Source organism: Lissotriton vulgaris, chromosome 8 (genome assembly GCF_964263255.1).
Source record: "Lissotriton vulgaris chromosome 8, aLisVul1.2, whole genome shotgun sequence".
NCBI lineage: Eukaryota > Metazoa > Chordata > Amphibia > Caudata > Salamandridae > Lissotriton > Lissotriton vulgaris.
In genome coordinates, this window is record NC_141696.1 from 873,700,073 (window position 1) to 873,723,070 (window position 22,998).

Consider the following 22,998-nt stretch of genomic DNA (forward strand, 5'->3'; position numbering starts at 1 on the left):
ATAGTTTTCAATGAGGATACCTTTTCGAATTGAAATTCTTCAGGTGAAAGGTTTTATTTGAGCTCTTTTACGAGTTTATGCTTCACTGGTTTGATTGCAGCATCTCAATCAGTTAGCGAGTTTGTCGGAAGGAGATCATGCGACAGAATAGCCTTGATAAATTCACCCCTTTCTTTTGCTACATCCATCTCTCTATGTACATGCGAAAGTTGTTTTTAGTAACTTGTTTTGCAATGGCTGGTTGAATAAAACTCGTATTATGGCAATTAAAGCGTGGAAGTTTCACTTTAGTGATTATGTCAAACAGCTTTTTCTCTTTCAATAAAAAATCTCTCCTGCTTCAGTTCTGCATATAGTTGTGATCCATGTTCCAGGACATCCATTAGACGTGTCTTTATATCATCAAGTTGGGTAGTTGCACTGGCTCCGTGATTACAAAGGGGTTCCCTTGACGATACATGAAAAGAAGAAGGTTGTCAACATGTTTATTAAAATATTCCCCTCTCTTTCCCACAAGATTGTTGTGATGAACAGTTTCACGATGGTCCACTAATTTAGAATTTGTCATCTCTGCAAACAGTGCAAATAGAAAAGACTTCATGGTAAACAAGACGCCACTGAACAACAAATTCACTTTTACGTGTTCGACCAACAATTCTCTTGGAGCTTTTCTGTGATCTCTGGGTCGTCTGTTCTAGTTTCATATCTGGAGCCACAGCATTAACCCTTCCCTCTCTCACCACATTGGATAAAGATCATCAAATTCTACTGGACTGCTCATAAAAAAGATTTGTAAATCCCACATACACCAACAGATTTCTTGGCGCTGGATACAGAAAAGAACTTGCAGCTCATAAACTCATTCATATGCCTGAGAGAACAGCCATGTTTTCAAAAGTTGGCTAAATCTGAGATAACAAGATGATGGTCTAATATTAGATGGGAGTGAGTTTTTTTAATTGAGGCAGCCGTGGTGCGTCCATTGGGGCGTAGGGGCGTAGCCCCGCCAGCCCCATGGACCCGCATCGCGGCTGCAATCCTTACAATAGTGTACAGACAAGTAATTTATTGTAAGGATTGCGAGTCAGCCGCCGGGACACACCCGGCGATTTCGGAATGCGCAGGGGGGGTGGCCTGCTGCAGCTTGAGTGACAGTACACTCAGGCTGCAGCAGACAGATCCAGCAGTGCGCAATTGCAATTTCGGTTCCAACTTTCCCAAGCATGCGCACTGCGAGTTCCCCAGCGGGAGCCAGGGGTACTTCTCAGCCTGCCGTAGCCCGGGTTTACAGGGGCAACACGGCGAGCAGCAAATGTGCCCCCCTAGCCAATCCTTGCGCTGCATGCAGGGCCAGGATTGGCTGGTCCACCGCGCAGCATCCATCATTGGATGCCGCGCGTGGGGGTGGCACACACTGCATGAGCCACAACTTAATGGCCAATCACTAAATCACTGCATGGCTTCACGCAGTGAAGCCATGCAGTGATTGGCCATTTCACCAGGATGCGAGTGTCTGGGAAGTGGGAAGCCCTTTCTTATCTCTGTGGCATCACTTTGTCTCTTGCTGTGCTCGGCTAGGAGAGGGAGCCCCTGAGGCGAGTGACCCAGGCGAGCATGAGAGTCTAGGGGTGGCGCTGGAAATCGGAAACCAATGAGGTGAGGTGAAAATATGGACGCGCATGGAACATGACATTGATTGTGTAAAGTGAGTTAAGGAGATTTGTGAACAGTGAGGCAACCACACAATAGATTTTTAAGGAACGGCGGCAGTACAGTGAAGTTACTATGCAAGTGGCAGGGCAGGGCTGATGTTTGAGAGGAAGGAATCTAGAGCGGAGTTTTCATGTCACTCCATTCCAGGCGTGCGTAGAGTATTTACTTTTTCCACACTGCATTTCCAATATTACAATTACAAGAAAGCAAGTTAAATCAAATGTGAAAGAGTGACCTTTACGTGCATAAGAGTTGTTGTCGGATTACATAGGACTGTGAGGTGAAGAATCGGCGCATTCAGGGGGGGGGGGGGGGGGGTAGAGTGGTGTAGGGCAACTCTAGATTACGTTTTAGTGCCTTGTTTACTCAAGCAACAATTTAGATCTTGTCACTCTATTTATTAACGTCAGAGTTTCCGAATTAATCCGCCATCCTGTATCGTGAAGGCTACTTGTAGCCAGTCTGTTTTTCATCTACCAACGATAATCACATCAGAACCTTTAGTGTCAATTCCCTTACTGTTACTGTGTCTTCCTTGTCCCAGCGTGATGCTTTTAAAACTGTTTTTATTCATCATTTTCAGTATATTCAATGCATACGTGCACGGTGCAAGATAACATTCATGGCGAAATAAAGAGATGCGTTCTGTCTTCTCCGTTGATGGCTTGATAAGTGAATGAGTATGCATATCCACAACTTCAACATCTCTGATAAAAACAAAAATGCGTGTCCGTATCATTGTGCAACAAAAATTCGAACGACACGTTATCCTCTGTCTCAGTCTTGTTTGAGATGGCCCAGGCCCCACCTTCAGGACAAGCTCTTCCCCACCAGCATGGTTCGCCAGTATGATTTACTGTAGTATTTCTTCTATTACCATTGATTACACTAATAAATCCCTTCTCTCTTCCGGGCGGCATAGTATATTTGCTGTTCCGGTATGAAGCTTCCCACAATTACCTCTGTGGCCTCTATTTGCCTCTTGCTGATCTCGATCCGCACTAGTGGAACATCCCCTCGACCCCCCCTTTCACCCTTCAACTGTGAGGTTCGCACCTCCTTGGCAGACGATAAAAGACGATAAACATTAGCAAAGCATCTCTCGCTCACCTACATTTCTTGGTGAGACTAAAGGCAAGAGCGAAACCTTTGTTATTTAAAAAACACGCCCCTTTCCCCCCCCCCAAACTAGTTTGCTACTTAAATGCCACCAAACTAGCATTTGGCAGCTCTTCTTGACACAATGCCATGCCTGGACATCACCGATGCTGAAAGCTCAACAACTGTTGCTTTAGACACAGTAAGGGGCACATGCATCAACCTATTTAGGAAGTGCAAACGGTGCGAATCGGTAAATTCGGCCGTTTGCACTTCCTAAATAAGTTTTTGGGATGCATCATGCATTTTTGTGAAAATCGCTATTTTAGCGATTTCCAAAAATGCGATTGCTTTTAAGGAATCGCAATTTTGCGATTCCTTAAAAGCAATGCATCATTGCTTTGAAATTTGCGAATTTCAAAATAGGGAGTGCAAATTACCACGAGGTTGAACCTCGTGGTAATTTGCGAAAATGTTTAAATATGCACAAAAATGCATTTTTTAAAGTGTAATGTTACAAACACACATGTCCTTAGGACATGTGTGTGTGAAACATGCACTTAAAAATACATTACAGGGGTGCAGTGGGGGGTCCTTTGGACCCCCCCCTGCACCCATGTAATGCATGAACAAATTGCGATTCTAAAAAAAAAAAATCGCAATTTGTTAAAGCCTTCCCATTGATCCCTATGGGCCTTTTGGCCCATAGGAATCAATGGGAATAGCGATTTTGCACTTTGGAAATCGCATAATATTTGCGATTCGGTAAAAATTGTGATTTTTACCGAATCACAAATATTTTAGGAAAATATACATGCATCCCATTTTGCGAATTCCAAATTGCGATTCCCTATTTTTCGCAATTTGGATTCCGCAAAAGGCCGGGATGATGCATGTGCCCCTAAGTTTCACAATGTTTTGTTGTAATCACAGCGCAGGCTTCATTCCGTTGCAGCATTCAAGAGTAGGAGAGGACTGGGAGCTATGTTTGTTTTTTATTAATAATGTACCAGTGTGGCTTACATGTGTGGCTGAGTGACGTTTTCCGTCGTCTTGTGCGCTTAGAGAGGGCCGCAGGGAGTCAGAGCCTGTAGGTCTGCGTTGATTATAACTTTAGATGAGCCATCAAGTGTCTTACCTCGTGGGGAGTCCTGAACTGCGGGCAGAGGTTGAGAAACACGCAGCGGGTACAATGACGGTCCATCTGTGAGCGCGGGCCCTCAGCGCAGCCAGAAAGGCCTTTGCCTTTCAAAAGTCCTCAACACCATCCTTTGCATCCCCGTGACCCTGGGGTCACCCCAGCGCAAATATCTAGTGTAGGGAGCAAACAGGCCTTTGTTGACAATTACATACAGTGCTTGTCTGGGAACAGAGATGCTACAGCGAAAGTGTGCCAGGCTGCCAGCCCTGGCATGTTAGATAGGTCACATGGATAGCATCGTGTCCTGCCTCAAGGCCATGGCATCTTAGACATGGTGAAGGTTGTTGTGGTTCCCGGGCTTACCCTAATCTACTCTAACCTCACATCAATGGCTGGTCTTGGCATGTTGGCCTGAGAGCCAATATCTTGCATTTTCTTCCAGGCCTTGGAATCTTGGCCCCGGCCCCGGCCCCGGCCTGCCACTTCACATATTGTGCTCTGTCTGCAGGAGCTGGCACAGAGACAGTATCACCACGAGGCCATGGCATCGCAGACACAGCCTACAGTATCCTAATTGTGAACTTGCTGCGCGTCTGTCCCTAGCATAACATTATATTTTTAAATCTCTTTATTGGAGTTATACAAATCTGAAGCACAATAACAACCATCAACAAGCATATACAATGCAATGGTCTCGGCATTGTTAAAGTTAGAGCTATTGGCATTGCTTATGACATTATTTTTATTTATGTTTTTGTTTTCAAAGCATAAATAAATGGCATTGTCATTTACAATGCCAATAGCTTAATCGCTCGCAAATGCGAGACATATTGCATTTGCACCCACACAGAGCCACACACACAAAGCCCCCACACACACATACAGAGCCACCCACAGAGAGTCATTCACATACAGCCACCTACACACACACACACAGAGCCACCTACACACACAGAGCCACCTACACACACACACACAGAGCCACCTACACACACACACACAGAGCCACCTACACACACACAGAGCCACCCACACACACACAGAGCCCCCCCCCACACACACAGAGCCCCCCACACACACACACAGAGCCCCCCCCACACACACACAGAGCCCCCCCACACACACACACACACAGAGCCCCCCCACACACACACACACACAGAGCCCCCCCCCCACACACACACACGCAGAGCCCCACACACACACACAGAGCCACACACAGGGAACAGGGGGCAGGAAAGCAAGCACGAGGGGGCCGTATTTTTGGGACAAGGCCACGACATATGAAGTAGATCATCTATGTTATCACAATTTCTGTTATCACAATTTCTGTTTTCACAATTTCTGTTTTCACAATTTCTGTTTTCACAATAACCTATGTTATCACAATCTCACCAGCGCAGCGATGCGCACTAGCACTAGGGTATTATTTGTGGAGTTTCGCCAGATGTATATACCAATCCTACAGTAATTTAAAATGTGTTTCTTTGCCAGAAAAGTGTGGAGTGCCTCGTTTGCTCCCACCTTAGGTGTGAATATTGTTGATCTGTAGGCGCCTCCCCAAACAATGCATTCCATCTATTTGCGTATAAGTATTAGTTTGATAGTGTCTCTACTAGTAGCAACTGGTATAGTTTGGAGATAAACCCGTTTGGTCTTTAGCTTGCCTAATACATTTCTCTACAGATGTCAGGTCTCTGGAGACCGCGTCCTTGATAGTTGAGGGCAATACCCAAAGCCTAAGCTGTGCATAGTGGAACCTTTCTGTGTCTGCGAGGTAAAGTTCTGTTTGCAATTATAACACATCTTGACATTTCCCATTACTATATAGGTCACTCACCATAAGAGAGTCGCCCTCCCTCCAGGCCTCAAAGGGCCCAGGACTAAATGCTGGTGTGAAGGACTGGCTGAAATGGATGGGTGTATAAGGGAAGGTATATGTGGTTTATGCTAGTTTATGATTGAGCTTGACCCAGACATGTAGTGTGGTATTTGTTGGGGTGCTATATGGACGGCTACAGCTCTGCCCATATGAAGCCATAGTTTTGCAGACTCCAGGGCACTCAAGTCTTCTAGGTCCTGGAGTCGAGATACAATGTAATAGATGTGAGTGGGGGTAGGGCCAGGCCTCCCTTTTGCTTTGGCCGGCAAGCACCTAGTTTGCTGCTCTTTGTGTCTCCGTCTTCCCCCCAATATATATTTCAAGAAAACACTTTTTATTGTTGCAAAGAATGTGCTGGTAAAGGTAAGGTGTGGTTCCCAATGCTTTGTGAAGGCTGTTTCCCAACTACTGTGCAACTTCTACTCTGAGTTGAGATTTTCATGAAAGTCTTATAGTCTGAATTCAACACCTGAGCGTAATAGGACGGAATGTATGAAGCTCTGTGGTTATACTGAATAAGCAGCTACCTATGTTATGCCATCTATTAATGTAATAACTGCACTTTCACAATTGCTTTATTAACCTTCCTGCTTTCTCAAATTTGCTTGAAAATGCACAATTTTTCTTCTTTTTTTTCAAAATTTTCTAAGGGGGGTGGGTAAGCCCCCCAAACCCCCTTTTGGGTTTCGGGCTCGCTCGCAGCGCTCGCTCGCTACGGTGCTGTATGCAAATCACTTTGCGCCCCACCTCTTTCAAATGTCACCCACCGCCCCTGAATTGAGGGGCCAGAACAGAAAATCTAGCACCTCCTTGCATCTACTTTTTAAAAGCGAGGAATGACCGGAAGATTGAGGTGCGAGGACATCAGATAGTGAGCAGGAGTGTACCTATGGATGAGTAAAGAGATAAACTCGAGAAAGGTGCCATGAAAGGATTTAAAGATTTAAAGAATGCGCATTCCGGATTCATCGGACTGGAAGCGAAGGACATGGCGCTGTTCTCGAAACGATGATACGTTTAATATTGCTGGGATTAAAGGACTTGGAGCTTTTTGAACTATTGAGGAATACTACGGGTGTTGCAGGGTGAAATTGACCGCAAGGGTGACGGTTGTAAAGAAACCGTTTGACGAGGAGATTTTAGTAGATTGAGGTGTGGACCGGGCTGAGGTGATCAACAATTTGGGTCATCTGCAAAATACTCGTTGAGCTTAGAGGACGTCTCTGTGATTTTTGAACAACAGTGATCTTTGATAACGCCCTGATGATGTCCCAGAGGGGGACGAAATGCATCGGCTGTTGACTTTGTATTAAACATATATTGAGCTGACTGACAGCACCACTGGTCTGAATAAAGAAAACAAATCATACATCATCCGCCTGGAAGATTGTTTTTGAGAACTCATAAAATTATTGTAAATGTGATATTTGGATCATAACACAGCATTCTGTATCACCACGCTCCTCCTCAATTTTGATCTTTGTTGAACATCTTTTAGGCATGCTCTATATGTTTTAGCTCTTTAATGGACCAGATGTGACGCTAATAGAGCATTGGTTTTCCAGCTATTGGTTTCAATGCCAAATCTAATCTCAACAGTAGTAGAAGTGCGCTTTTGGTAGATTCAACAGGGATCTAAATAAATTATTTTCTACAGCCACTAAAGAATTTGCAGTGGAGTGACCCCAAAATTCTGACGCATATAGGTCTGCCGAAACAGCTTATGCCCTGTAGATTTCTACTGCCGGGGAAATGGGACGTACTATAGATCTCACAGCAAATGGGTTGTAGCTGTAGGCCTATGCTTCAATTCACAAACAGAGATCCGCGTTTCTCTGGACTGAGACTCTGATAATCTAATCCCAAGGTAGTCAACTTCTGATACTCTCTGAAGATTTACCTTTTACCTGTGAAGTTCTTATGACGATTCATTGCCATATAGTTTCTTTTCAGTGATTTAATCTGTAGCTTGGGAGCTGTACCAAAAGTAGCAAACCTCTCTAGTAAATTCTGCATCCCTTTTAGTGTTTTAGAAACCAATAGTGTATCATCCACATACAGTAAGGTGGGTGTTTTTAGGTCAGCTATTGTTGGTGAATCATTCTCACAGTCAGTTAATTAACTAGCACAACTATTTATGAACACAAGGAAAAGAGTAAGTGACAAGAAAGCTTTGTCACACCGATTTGTGGCAAGCGATTGGCTCAGTCAGGTCACCATTTGTTTGTAGCCGACGAGCAAAATAGTTTTAATATAATTATATTCACAAAACTAATGGAAAACCATTTCCTTCTGAGTTTTCCATAACATCTCTCTTGCCCCCATATCAAAGGCAGCCCTTAATTCGACAAAGGCCACATAAAGGCTGCCTCTTAATAGCTACTTTTTTCCACTTAATCATTAGGAATATAAAGACTTGATACACCATGCTAGTCTTTGGTCTGAACCCCATCTGAAAGTGGCTGAAACACATTCTCTTAAATCCAGACTGCCAGTTTATCTAGGATTTGATTGCAAAAGATCTTTTGAAGTTATTAATAAGTCTGATTGGGCGATAATTGGCAGGAATGTCATGATAGTAGTTTTTTTAAAATAAATAGGGAATATTTCGGCTCCGTTCTATGATCAGGGAGCTAGGGCTCCAGAAGCTATGGCATTGGAGAGGGCGTTCACATAAGGAACAAATACCACAGGCTCTAAACAAAATAGATGAGCTCGGATTTTGTCTTTACTAGAGCCTTTTTTGTGTGCACGTATTGCAGAGTAAGTTTCCTCTAAAAGGAAAAGAAAGGGGAATGAGTATGAAACCAGATGGTATCCTCTGCATTTGACTGAGACTTCACCGACGTAGAAGTCTTAGCTTCAATGATATTCCCTTTCAGAGGGCCTTGATAAAGTTCCAAAAAATAAGCTTACCAGTCATGTGGTGGAATATAGATCTCTGGCTTCATGCGGTTATCTCGCCCTATGTGTGCTACTTTGTGCCAAAAGAAGTTGGAGTTTTTAGATCTGACTGCATCCAGCAGAACCTTCCAATGTCCCATTTCCCATACAGTTTTCACCTTGGTAAGCTTAATTTTGTAAGCAGACCTACCTTCCGGATATCAAATTTATCTCCCTTTTTAGTAGCACTAATTAGTGGAAATTAGTGTGTTTTTAGCTGCTTTACAATCATTATTAAACCATGTGTTGGCCCCCAAAGTCCTGGTAGACATGAGTCCAATTAAAATGTTGGATCTATATTACATTTTATTAAAGGTGTATATGGATTATAGGTTAGGTTTCTATAAACCCACTCAAATTTCTGACTGTAGTTGAGAGTACTCCAAATTCATTCTTCTAGCTACATTCTGATAGTCACTGCCTCTACATCTCAAAACTACACCTATTTGGTGAAACTCTCACTTCTAAACTAATTTTCACAGGAAGTTTTTTCAAACAAGTGAGAAATTAAAGATAGCTAAAATTATAAATAAATATTCTGCGACCGTTTCGATTTTAAAAATGGTTATTGATTCAGCATTTCTAGGTCAAAATATTTGTTGACTGCAGTTTTAAAAAGCATTACTTCCTAACTAGCCCGGACATTATTATTTATGTATTTATTTATAAAGGGTTGGAGACAGAAAGTGTGTCATACCTGAATGAATTTGTAATTTGGCTCTTCTGCAATGATCTCAAGGTTTTTCAAACTTGCACAGTAGTCAAGCTACCAAAGAAAAAGCAAATGTTAAGATAAGAACACTAGATGTTGTCCGATAGACCATCAAAACATTAACAATTTGTTATTTTCTATTTTACACCAAATGTTTCAGAAACGTTACCCAATTAACAAACAGACATCAAGGTCTCATAGTTTGGAAGCATAGGATAATAATTTGATATTTTGATTTTAATTTCTCTATTAAACTTTAAATTGCACCACAGGTTTCAAAACGTAGGTATAAAATAGCATTACAATCAAAACAACATTTTTAAGTTAACGATGTATACTAAAAATCAAAAAAATACATAAGGCTCGAAAGGCATAAAAGGGCCAATAAAAAAAACCTTCACTAATTGCCAAGAGTTAATTAACAATAATATCACGATTTTTATACCATTTTTACAGAAAATAGTTCATGCACTGCATATGTGTTTTCAGAGTATCTAAGTCTGGTGGCAACATCAAATAGCACAATGCTGGGAGAAAGCTGGAGGCAGGCTTAAACATAGATACAAATCTCCAACCATGATTTCAAATATCACCATGAGCTTTCACCCGTAAGCAGTCATCTATTATATAGGTCTGTCAACTGTGGAGTAAAGAGGATGGAGGTGACATTATTTAACCGGGCACAAACCTCAGGGAGACTTTACTATGCAGGCTCTCAAGAGCAGGAGACATAAAACTGTGGTCACTCAACTAACAGTGATCCACATATCCACATTCCAACAACTGGGCTTAGTAATTACAAACATGTTACACACACATTTACAGCACTCGTAAAGGAAGTGTATGCAAGGGAATTGGAGACCACTCAGTATGTACAGAACATATTCCTTGAACATTCTAGATTGATTTTGCACTGCAAATAAATGTTAAATTAAACAATAACATACCCTGAGGGCGTGATCACCAGCAACTGCCTTTGGATCCAGAAACACTATAATGAATACATACTGAACCATATACATGCCAATGTCCAATCATACGCATGAAAGCTTTACACTGTGTGGAACACCAGTGACAATTCCATATCTAATGACAAAAAAACCTCAAAAAGACGAATTTAGCAATTATTGTGTTGGATTTTATCTTTTCATTAAGTGTGGAAAGCAGGCTGCGCACGATATGCTACTATTACAGATTTTGTTTGCCAAGTCTGATTTATGAAATGCTCAACTGACTTGATCAATATTGCATCTCAAGTACCAGATATTCACAGACAAATGTATCAGATGCATACTGTTTCCTTAAATGTAGACATTCCCTCAGTGCCCCCTGGTTGTGTAAAACCAATCCACTGTGGGACAAAGCTATTTTTTTAATGTTTGCAATACGGAGTATTCGTCTTTTGCAGACTAATGGAACCAATGCACTTGGGCTAGATATTTTTTTTACTCCAGAAAACCACTGAGGTTCCACTAACTAAAACTCTCTACATCGATTTAGCCTCTCCTCTCCCTATTCTCACACCTCTTCTTAGCTGCCCAATTGAATTACTCTCTTCCAAGTCATTAACAGCTCCTCAAATCTCCTTACTTTCACCTGATGCAGTCACATCCCTTCAAATCTCTACATCCACACCTCTCCCTCGCCATATCCAAGGTTTGTGAATGAAAAGATAAGCTTGCCGAATGTCTATTCTCGTAAACTCACAATCCGGTTGGGTGGTGGGGAAGGAGTTAGGATTTACTTTACTGGTTGATGCCTGCCCCACCAAGCTCCCTGGCGTGGGATGTTGTGCAAGAATGTCAGGATCGCTTGGTGCTGATCGATGATGCCAAGCGACCTACCTATTAACTGACCGTACCGAACATGATTTTGCCCAAGAGAGTGTCCATGAGGGCATCATTAAATTGTAATAAAGGTTTCGTAAGCACTTGACCAGGCTGGAGAACCTCGGTCGGAACATTAGTCTTCACTTCAATAGTAGCGTGTTGTAGGTCTAGAACTTCTGCAGCCCTCTGTATAATGACAGCAAAGGAGGTACTTTCTTTGGTGGCAGGGCCGGGGGGAGAAACAAGGTCAATATCTGGAGGAGTATCAGGATCACTGGCATTTTGTCGTTCCTAGTCTCAGCTTTTCTCAATATAATTGGGGCCGAAATCATTCCATTCCTCAAAATGTTTATATTCTGAATCAGTAATGAAAAGATTGTGCAAAATCTGGGCCCTATCGCATGAAAAGGCAAGGTATCAGAATGGTTACCAGCTGGCTGCACTTCATTGGAAGCCTTGGAATAATTGTGAAAAGTGTCTTGAAAGGACCAAAGAGTAGCTTTGGATACGAGACTGAAGGCATGCAAAGAAAGGAGCTGACGTAAGAGTGCATGGGTGGCACTTCTATGCAGCTTTGCTTCTCACTTCCGAAGCAAAACGATGTAGACACTGGTCGTACTTCGCTACTTACAAGCAAGTAGAAGCGCTGCTCTAAAAGTTTCCCGATCCAGAGTTACACCTAGGCAATATGCACAAGTTGAGGAATCTGATAATAGAAGTATCCATCAGAACAGTGCGCTTATAGAATTCAACTCTTAACAACACTGGAAAAGTCAAAAGGGTTGATTTTTGGTTAGAAAGAAGAATTTGATAAACAGCAACATTTTGAGCTACCCTAAGGGAATCTAAAAATAAAAGAATCATCTTGAACTAGGACAATGTGGAAGCAAGGAGAAAGGCCTCTTTGCTTGACACACTGCATTGTTAGGGTAAGGGTGTAGCCTCAAGAAAGAGTTCTGAAAAGTTTGGTGATATATTTAGCTTTTTAAGTGGTGAAGGTAAAAGGCCAATACAGCTAAATATTGCATAGTAGATAAATTTGATAGAGTGGCAGTATTTTTGTTGCATTTGTAAGAATGCCTTTGCGTATTTGGTGGGAAGTAGGCAGTGGCAGTGTCTACAGCCACTGTGCTCGGCGCTGAGGCAGCTCTCTACTTGTTTTAAATTGGATGCACTTTCACTCGTTTTTAAACTGGCTGCTGGAACAGCCATTGCATAGAGGCATTCACGGGATAGCGCCCAAGGCTTCCCTGTGAAACGCGCTTGCCGGATTAGTTCTGCTGGCTTACCTGACAGATTCCGACGCCGAGGGCTGATCTCTCCCCTCCTTCCCGCCCTGGTCCGACGCGGTGGCTAGCACCGTTGCGCGGAGGGCGAGGAAGGTCGAGACTCCCACTTCCGGTGTGCGGGGGGGGCGGTCAGCGCTCTAGTGCTCCTGAGGCACTCACGCTGTGGGGGTTAAAGGGCGGATGCAGCCTCGGACGTGCAGCGGGCGAGCGCAGCGGGCGCGACGAAGGCGCGCCGAAGTCGCGCTTAAGTCAAGCCCGTCTGCGCCCGTCCGCGGCCGGTTGCGGGCTAGGGCGATGCCCCCTGCACCCCTCACTCCAGAGATAGACCATGTATGCTGGAGTAGAGACGACCTATTATCCCTCCGCAACCTATGCAAAAGCACAGCTTGTTCGCATAGTGTATCAGCTGATGAGAGCACGGGCTGCAAACATTGCCCGTTTTCCTTTTGCCGATTTTTGCCGGCTAAGAAAGAGCATCTAAAGCTGGTTTGCGGTCTATTAAATGTCCGGTCAATGCGTGCGCATAGACTGGACATTCACGATCTCCTTAGTGAAAAGCAATGGGATCTTGTTTTTCTCACAGAGACGTGGTTGGACAGTGACTCCTCCTCAGAGGCCCTTGAGGCCATTCCGGAGGGCTATACCCTGATAAGGCAAGATAGACCGAAGGGGAGAGGTGGAGGAATTGCCATTGCTGCCCGGCAGGGATTGCGCTGCTATTTTGAGCCGACGGCTATTAACAATAGCGAGGCGGGTGAGTTTTCCATCCAGGTCAACGGGGGCCTCTGTGTAAGGGGCCTTCTGATTTACAGACCTCCTGGCTCTGCTACAGGGTTTGTTGATAGCTTAGTCGAGGGCGTCACAGAGCTTGCCCTACGCACGGATAGGCTCCTGGTGTTGGGTGACCTCAACCTGCACCTGGAAGACCCTGTGGATAAGCTAGCCGGGGATCTTTGCAAAGCCATGAGTGCGCTTCAACTTGAGTTGTTAGGCACACTTCCCACTCACGCACGGGGTCATCTATTGGATCCTGTCTTTGCTAACTGGGAACAAGTGGAGGTTGATACCCCCGTACCCATTCTCTGGTCTGATCACTTCCTGGTGCCCTTTTCGATCTATATCCCGGGAACTAGAACACCGGAACAGGTAGCACTGCATCATCCCAGGCGGAGATGGGCTAACTTCTCCCAAGACAGATTCAATGAGGCACTCATGAGGGGTGGGGACCCGGGGGGCGAGGATGCAGAGACAGCCAATAAGAATTTGAACAAACGCATTACGGCTGCCTTAGATCAGGTTGCCCCGCTTGCCCTAGCTAGATCAGAGGGACGTGCCGGGAAATCGGCATCTTGGTACACAGATGAGGTGCGTATGGCTAGGAGCGCATGCAAGCGCGCAGAAAGACAGTGGAGATTGGACTTTGCCGTTCAATCTAGGATGAATTATCTTGTAAGCAGGCGTAGCTATCACAGTTTGATTAGAAAGGCTAAAAAGCTGTACTTCAATACTAGGATTATGGAGGCAGAAAATTCCTCAAAGGAACTGTTCTTAATTTATAAATCTCTCTCGGTCGGAAAGCCCGCTGCAGTCCCTGAGGAATTTTGCACGGTGGATAGCTGCAACCGAGTAGCAGAGTTCTTTGCTAATAAAGTTGCTACTATCTACTCGGCCTTTCCTAGTCAAACCATCACTTCCTCCAAGACAGCTGAGGATTGTGGGGTAAGGGTGGGACATAAGATGTTAACCACATTTGTCGCACCACCCACTGAAAAACTTATTCAGATCTGTGGCTCGATAAAATCAGGCTCCCCGAAGGATCCTACCAGCCCTAGGCGGCTGAAGGGCAGTCTGCCCACTATAGAGCCGTACATTCGGCATCTCCTGAACATCTCTTTCGGGACTCATTCTGTCCCTGAGGCCTGGAAGCAAGCGGTAGTCCTTCCTCTACAGAAAAAGCCCAATATTAGTTATGACAGGCTGGACAACCTTCGCCCAATTTCTCTCTTGCCATACATGGCGAAGGTTGCTGAGAAAATCGCTAACCTTCAGCTAATGAGCTTTGTACAGGAAGCCTCCCTGCTTCATGACTCGCAGTTTGGATTCCGTCCGCGGCATTCAACCGAGTCAGCATTGCTGATGGCAGTTGAATCTCTACGGCAAGGAGTGGATGAGGGCCAGACTATGGCTCTGATCCTCTTGGACCTAAGCGCAGCATTCGACACTGTAGCTCATTCCATCCTGCTACAGTGTCTGAATGATGGAGGAGTTTCAGGGGCTGCGCTTGGGTGGATCCGATCTTTCCTGACAGGCAGATGCTTCCAGGTCCGCCAGGGAGAGTGTTACTCTAGGGAGGTTGGGTTGGGACAGGGTGTGCCGCAAGGCTCGTCCCTGAGCCCGACCCTGTTCAATCTGTATGTCTCCCCGCTGGCGACCATAGTGGAAAGCTATGGACTTCGCCTAGTGTCCTACGCCGACGACACGCAGCTGGTCATCTCCCTTTCGCGCGCGCCCGGTTTGGTGGCGGACAATTTCAGAGCTTGCATGCAAGAACTGGCAGCCTGGATGTCCGCCAACTGCCTGAAACTTAATGGCAGTAAAACCGAGGTGCTCGTGGTGGGGGGATGCCCATCTGTGTGGACGTCGGCGTGGTGGCCATCTTGCCTTGGAGAGACACCGGTTCCTTGCCAGGAAGCCAGGAATCTTGGGATGTGGTTGGACACTAAGCTTGACTTCGAGTCCCAGATTGGTCGTGTGATGGGGACATGCTTTGGAGTCCTAAGAACTCTGAGAAAGGTCTTGGACTTCCTGCCCACTTCCGCTCGTCGGACGTTGGTGCATGCCTTAGTCACCTCACGCCTAGATTATGGCAATGTGCTGTATCTGGGGGCCACGGGAAAGGCTCTCAACCGCCTACAGGTGCTGCAAAATGCCGCCGCTCGCCTTATTTTAAGGCTTCCTAGAAGATCTTCCTCCAGGGCAGCGCTTCAGGCTCTGCACTGGCTGCCTGTGAGGAGCAGGGTGGAATTCAAAGCCCTCGCTACGTGTCACCGAATTCTGGGTGGCAAAGCCCCTGCCCCGCTACAGAGCCTGGTGACCAGGTATGAGCCCACTAGAACTCTGCGCTCCTCCTGTACAGGCCTCTTGAAAATTCCTAAAATCAGAAAAGCGCGTATGGGGGGAAGGTCGTTCAGATTTTTGGCACCGAAGCAATGGAATGACCTTCCGTCTGAGATACGCCAGGAGGCATCAGAACCTCTGTTTAGATCTAAACTTAAGACCTACCTTTTCAGACGGTAGTTGGCTGCGATAGCTGTCCTACTGCTTACCCCACTATTATAGCGCGGGGACACGCCTGCAGGCGTACACCAGGCGCTCTACAAATGCCCCTAATAATAATAATATTTGTGCATACAAGTCTTTAAATCTTGAACAAAAATTGCTGTTCATCCAGCAACAAGCTACCATGACAATGTGAAACAGATGAAAGTACAAGGGAGACAAGTTAATATCAATGTGCCTTTCTGACAGGGAAGGAATTCCAGACAGCAAGAATTTCCTAAACAAAAAAAGCCATTACTCAGAAATTAAAATACTGCATTGTCAGCAAAGAACATACAATTCAGAATACACACTAGTTGTGAATTACAAGCTAAACATGTTGCATTTTAAGGACTTCTTCATGTACTGTCAATAAAAACTATTGGGAACACAAATAGGACAATCTAACCATCCAGTCATAGCTTTGATGGGCAGCCCATCAAAGCAATGGCACGCCTTGAAGATCCCATGGAAGCCAATGGCTGAAAGCTGCAGACCCAAAGACATTCCCTCTCTGTAATTCTTACATTGCATCAGTTACGTAAGACCCATAAAGCTATCTGAAGCCAGAGAATATCTGAGGCTGAAGCTTACAGTCAGGGGCTTTCTTTAATTATACAGGTGTTGTGCCCAAACATTTGGGCTAGCATTTGAAGAATAGGTGCAATCTCTTCTTTCTTCTGTCTAATCTGTATCAGGCAAAGCTGACATCAAATTTGGATGAAGGAGAAAGAGAAGGGGTGAAAAGGGGAAATGAAGCACATTAACAGAACCCTTTTAACTTTGATGCTGGTACACCCTCATCTGAATACAAGGGTGGGTTCACAGAAGTTAATTAATTCATTCTAAGATTACTGCTATGAAAAGAAGATAGCCCATGATATTCTAAAACTATGCTGTATGGAATCAGTCAGTCATTTGTAAAAAGAGGATAGGGAGGGATACCAGTTAGTACCATTTTGGAAAATAAAGTGTTCTGTTGACAGAGTGCGCCTAAACCTGGGTGCTTCTTTTCAGCTTTCGAACTTAAACGAATGAGCCAAGGTAGGTCATCAAATTATATGTATTGGAGATTCAGGGTCAAAATAAGCTTTTAAGAAATCATACAAGGTCAAATTAATGGTGTCTGCTGTATTTTATGCCCAGGTCTGGCTCTTAAAGGCGATAAGGATGTTTGATAAGTAGACATCAAAATGTAGAACACAAGTTTCAGGCTAAGAGTTGCTTGATAAGGCAATAAATGGAAGAGCAAGCTCATACCTTCCCAAAGAAGGTGGGAGAGGCATGGTCAATTTAAGCAGGAGACATTAGACCAAGCTGGTATGCTAGATTAGAAATATATTTAGCAAAGATTGTTGAACTACATAGGAGACTGCTCTGGAGCCAAAAATAAAACAAAAAAAGAGCCCATCTACCACTGGAACTGAAAAACGCGTCAGTTTCACTTCAATTCAACAATAGTACTGCACATTTGAGTTGAAACAGAATCACAATGTTTTTTGTTAGCGGAATGCACAGAGCTCCTGCTGTGAGCGAGGGTCTGCTGATTCTGCAGGAATTTGATAAAAAGATCCATTAGCTACAAAGTCTATACATTTGCCATCATAAATGCTTATAACTCCTTTTTCAGCATGTAAGAAAAAATGCATATTTGGGCAACAGAAATCAGAGAAAGAAATGTTTTGTTGAAGCAGAACAGAGAGTAAGAAAAAGGAAATCAACAATAAGATAAAGCTCTACTGTACAGAGGTAAAGGGAAAAAGGGCACTTACACAATCACAACTTAGGGGCCGATTATGATGTCGGTCGGAGTTGCCTCCAACCGACATCATTGCGGAATTGTGACCGACCGACCCTTCGATCAGCGGTCCAGACTGCCTAATTACAATGCGACTGCACATGGTGCAGTCGCATACTTGCATTTCCCTATGGGAGCTTGTGCTATGGCTGAAAACCGGCCGTAGTACATGCTCCCATAGGGAAATGGGTGGTTGTGTTCATCGCTGCACTGCGTGCCAGGCAACTCAGGGTGCCTGCCACACGGTGCAGGGATCAACAGGAGGCCACAAGGAGAAGGGGGCACTGCTAGGGGCCCCCAAACTCACCTTCCGAAAGGCTTTCCGTGAGGGAAAGCCCGGCAATGAGAGCCTTTCGGAAAGCTAGCATCATAATACCAACGTCGGGAGCGCCATCCATTGGGGTTACGCGCCGGTATTGGTTAGAAATAGGTGTCTCTAGTTGGCAGAGGAAGGTACCTTTGTCCAAATAGGGATCCTTACTTTTAGCCAGGGTAAGGGGAATACACACTTTAAATAACCCCTGCTCACCCCTTGGGTAGCTTGGAAAGAGCAGACAGACTTATCCCAAGGGCAATGTATAAAGTGTTTGTACTCAAAACACACAATAATACAGTGATAACACCACAAATGGCTACCACACCAGTTTAGGAAAACTAAAGTATCTTTACCTAAACTCAACAAGACCAAAACGACAAAAATACAACATACTGGTAATAAAATATGACTTTAGAACAGTTATTGCAAAAATAAAGTTTGTAGAAAACAAATAAGGTCCATTTGGGACTACTGCGACGTCGTGACAGCAATAAATCCAAAGTACGACACTGACCGCGATGAGCGCGGCGTCAATCACAGTCACATGGACCCCCAAACAAACAGTATCTTGGAAACGAGGTCTATGATTATGCACGGTGTCGTAGAAGTGAGGAACCCGTGCCAAAATCGAGGCCGGCTCCATGGCTTCCAAGGGGGAGGAGTTGCATTGTATCTGCACAGAGGCGACGTGTCGAAACCAGGACAGGGTACGGCGGTTGCATCGGCTGTGAGGCCTCGGTTCCGTTGACGATGCAACGTCGGTGAGTTTTTGGAGTCACCCTCGGCGGTTATCAACGCAGGGACAGCAGGATGCAGGCGATGACGGAGTCGATGTAAGCACTGGCATCGGGAAATGCTGATAACTAAAGGCGTCGGCAGGCATTGTTGTTCACTTAGAAAGCATTGCCTCGAGTCTCTGTGCACACAGCGGCGTCGGAGACAGGTTTTCTTACTTCTCTTGGGTTTCTTCCCGCTCCCAACAGCAGGAACAACCTCCAGAGGCCCAAAACTGGAATAGGCACCTCCTGAAAGGTCAGAACTCTAGGCAACAGAGGTCAAGGGTCCCTGAGACTTTAGAACAAGAGGCCAGAACACTCAGGCCCTTGGATATTCTTCTTCAAGCAGGCTAACAGCAAAGCAACTGCAGGCCAACCTCACACAGCACACAGCAAAGGGGCAGTACTCCTCCTCACAGTACTTCAGCCCTTCTCCTTGGCAAAGGTTCCTCCTAAGTCCAGAAGTGACCTAAAGTTCTGCGATTTAAGGTCCACTATGTATACCCCATTTTGTCTTTGTTCTCTTTGTGCAAGGGTCCCAGAGTCCAGTCCAAACCAGTTCGGTCTTCACTGGTGCAGTATGACCACAGGAGGGTGGACACAGCATTGTGAAAGGGAGACAGGCCCTATTCAGGTGCAATGAAATCTCCTCCCACTACTGCGAAGGCAGCCAAGCCCCATTCAGCTCAGCTCTGAGTCATCCAGGAAGGGTCAGACTGCCGAATGTTTGCTGCACTACAAAACTTAACAGAATAAACTTCAACAATTGAGAAGTTGCTGGGGACTGGAAATTTTAATTACACCGTCCAAAAAGCCTCAGAGTTCACTTACTTGTATCTTTTGACGATTATTCACCTTAAACAAAAGTTATAGAACGACGATTGATTTGACAAATACGTATCAATTGTATTCAATAATTCATGACTCTTTGGAAAGACCATTCAGGGGCCAACTGTTAAATTTATCATAGTCCTGAAGATGGTCTCATGGACAAATGCATAGCGATCGAAACGTCGACACACTCACTCTCTTCTGGAAAATAATGTACAATGAGAAGAAGTGTTTACAATAGTGACATTGAAGGATTATACAATTGTATTTATTTTCCTCTTGTTACATTGTTTGTATAACTGTGTAGTAACCTTGATAAATTTAAAAAGATAAAACTTTTTTTATATATATACACCCGTTTTGAATATTTATTGTTTTGTGATTGGTTCATTGGTTCTTATGTCCTCACAAGGAACAAAAATCATTCTTAGATAAAAGACATTTGAATAATATCTCTCTGGCGAGTTTATCAATAGTTTGTAATTAGGCAGTCGTAATTGAAACAGACGATATCGGTCGGAAATCCTCCGGTCTCAGGTCGGAGGCTGTTGGACCAAGATCGTAATAGGCCCCTTAATATTTAAGACTGCATTCCCAGACTGAGCCAGAAAAATATGCAGCCCCATATACTAGCAGAAAAAATTATTCTTGATCAATGAAATTTTGAGAAGAAGCACCGTGATTAACCCCTTCGCTGCTGATGACGAGCTCAGCTCGTCATCAGCCACGGGTGGCGTGTGCTGATGACGAGCTGAGCTCGTCATGTAACGCGGTAAATCGAAAAAAGCTGCACAGCCCAAAAATCGCCGCAGCAGCGATGCGGTTAAGTGCATATCACAAACAAAAATCTCATGGTAAAATGATGTGAAAAGTAGTTCTTCCATTTAAGATGTTAAAGTACTTGGGCCTGAAGACTCAAACATCTTAAATGTTTGTAGTTGGAAAGTGTATGGCTGCACTATTAGCAATGCAGTAACACTCACACCAGCACATCCAAGAAGATTTGTCCCCTTGACGACATTTAATAACTGACCAAAATGTAATGGATTGTATGTCCTTGACAATTGGTAAAGGAGATTTACAAGTTATCACGTGTCACATTTCCCTTTGTGATACATAACATGAATGTATAAGAGTAATCTTGCATACTTGGACCATAGTACTCTATAAACTAAAGGTAAAGCGTAACCAGAGTAGTCAAAGAAGAAATTAGACATGGAGTGGCTCTATTGTTTAAAGCGGCATTAGCGGACGCTAAATGTGAGACGAGTATACCTAATTAAACAATTTTGAATGATGTGAAATAACAATGAACATTGACCCACTACACAAGAGATAGTACTGGATTGACAACTATTCTAACCTCTTTATGAGAGGCTCCTTCTATCCACCTGCATATGAAGCATAGTCAGCTATATTTTCAGAGTCTATGTAGAAAATGGATGGCAAACTGAATACAACATTTATAGATTTAGCTCATAAAGCAAAGCCTTCATAGATTTGCAGAACTACCGGCACACTGCTCTTGTTGTCACTTAAAAATAAGTCTCACATGAGTACTTTGCAGCAGTATGTTAAAAACGAACAATCCAACCAGAATTCAGAAAAAAATGAAAAAAGCTTGTATGAAAAACCAGCAACTCAGTCTATTTATTCAAACGTGTCAGGCTCTGGCTATAACCTAAGAGCTCATATCATTTGAGTGTACAGCATGTCCCAGTTGTTCAACTTCACTTTCGTCTAAAAAGTTTAGAATCCATCTCTAAGCGCCTTCAAGACAGGCAAAACGAATGGAGCCGGACATAAAAAGATGTCTCCAACTAATGTATCCTACTAGTGGAGGCCATAGAAGTGCCATTCTTGCTGCTGTATGTGAAGTACGATTTAGGAGGTCACTTATCTTAAAGAGGCACAAAAACAACATAATGAAACCTGAAAAGTCTTAAAGATGGTGGAATAACTTTTCTTTAGTACAACAAAGTCAGCAAACGAGACACAATATTACATCACACCTATGAAGCTGCGAGAGAATAGATGATTCTTGAAGACATGTATTTGATGTAATCTCCAAAGCTAAGTCTTGAAGAAGAATGCAGATAAATCATTTCCACAAAGTTGGATATTGTTACCTGGTGGGTATCTATGCAAATAAATTCTTTAAATGTATGTAAGACATCCCATCTTTTCCTGGCATCAGGTGGATAGCCTTAATGAAACACCAACCAGTGGAAGAGATTCATGATCAAATTAGGATCCTATAAACCACAGGCAGCCTAGGAGATCTTAAGGGATTCTGAAGCACTCCTCAAACTTGTGTGTTCTTTCTTCCTCAATCATGAGGTTACTGAGTGCATTTGCATACCATGCACAGATATGTCAACATTTTAAAGAAGGAAAGTGGGAGATCTAAAAAACACAAACATGGGGAGAATGGTTTTTCCACACTTACTGTTATTGAACCGAAGGAAATTTCAGGCGGGAGACATTCTAAAGTAAGTCATTTTTGGCTTTAAAAATCTGGAGTCTCCCACCTGAGTCGTGTCTACTGGCAAATATACATGCAGCAGCCTTTATGGCATCTTGGATTCAAGAGAATCCAAGATTCACTCTTAGTACCCAGGTTTTGAGCTTTGTTTGACATTTCAACCTTAGAGTAGGCATCTCTGATGCATACAGTGTTTTGCTGACAAGGCTCTCCTGTTCTGTTGAGACTCATGAACACACATCTCAAAGGCCGAAAGGTCAACTGTTATCCCATCTGACTGAATCCACAAATGTATTCCTAGAAGACGTGATAGCCTGTTAATGGCAGATGCTCCTTTGCAGCTTTGGAATCTTCACTGCACTATTTTGACACTTATTAAATTTCACCAAAACATTGCACCATCAGCACTATAAAGCATTTACTGTACACCCTGCATAAATGAATAAATGTTTGATATATAACTGTGTTAAGCTGTCCCATAAAGAACGGTTTGTGATTTCCATTTACCCAAGTGTTCTGCACAGATTGTATATGCTCTTCAAACATGTGTTGCCACTTTGGGTAGCTGAAAGGGAATACAGTCCTCTCTATCATTTTCTAACCATGGAAACCATAACGGTTTCTTTCTTAAAAATGTGATTTGAATAGAAAAATCCCATTAGTCTAAAGGGCTACCTTTGCCTCTAAAAGGGCATGTAACTTTAAAACTACTGACAGTGGCTGGATTGTCTCAGCGGAAGAAAAATGGACTACAGCAACCAAGAAAATTTAAAGACACGAGACAGGGTTAAAGGCTGATGTCTCAGAAATCACTTTGCAAATTTTCACATAGCCAAGAGTCACAGAACATGTGCAGCCTCACTTCGC

The 22,998-nt window shown here is 43.9% G+C and overlaps 1 protein-coding gene across 4 annotated transcripts in view; it reads right to left on the reverse strand.

Annotated features, from left to right (window-relative positions):
• The window catches only part of TGDS (TDP-glucose 4,6-dehydratase), a 417,256-nt gene that overhangs the window by 217,044 nt on the left and 177,214 nt on the right, over positions 1–22,998 (reverse strand). For all 4 annotated transcript variants that reach the window (XR_015299323.1, XM_086934798.1, XM_086934800.1 and 1 more), the window contains exon 3: positions 9,475–9,543. Coding sequence is in view for 3 of the 4 variants with exons in the window: in XM_086934798.1 (XP_086790924.1) it covers positions 9,475–9,543 (69 nt within the window). In the remaining variant the exon portion in view is untranslated. The remainder of the gene's footprint in view (positions 1–9,474; positions 9,544–22,998) is intronic.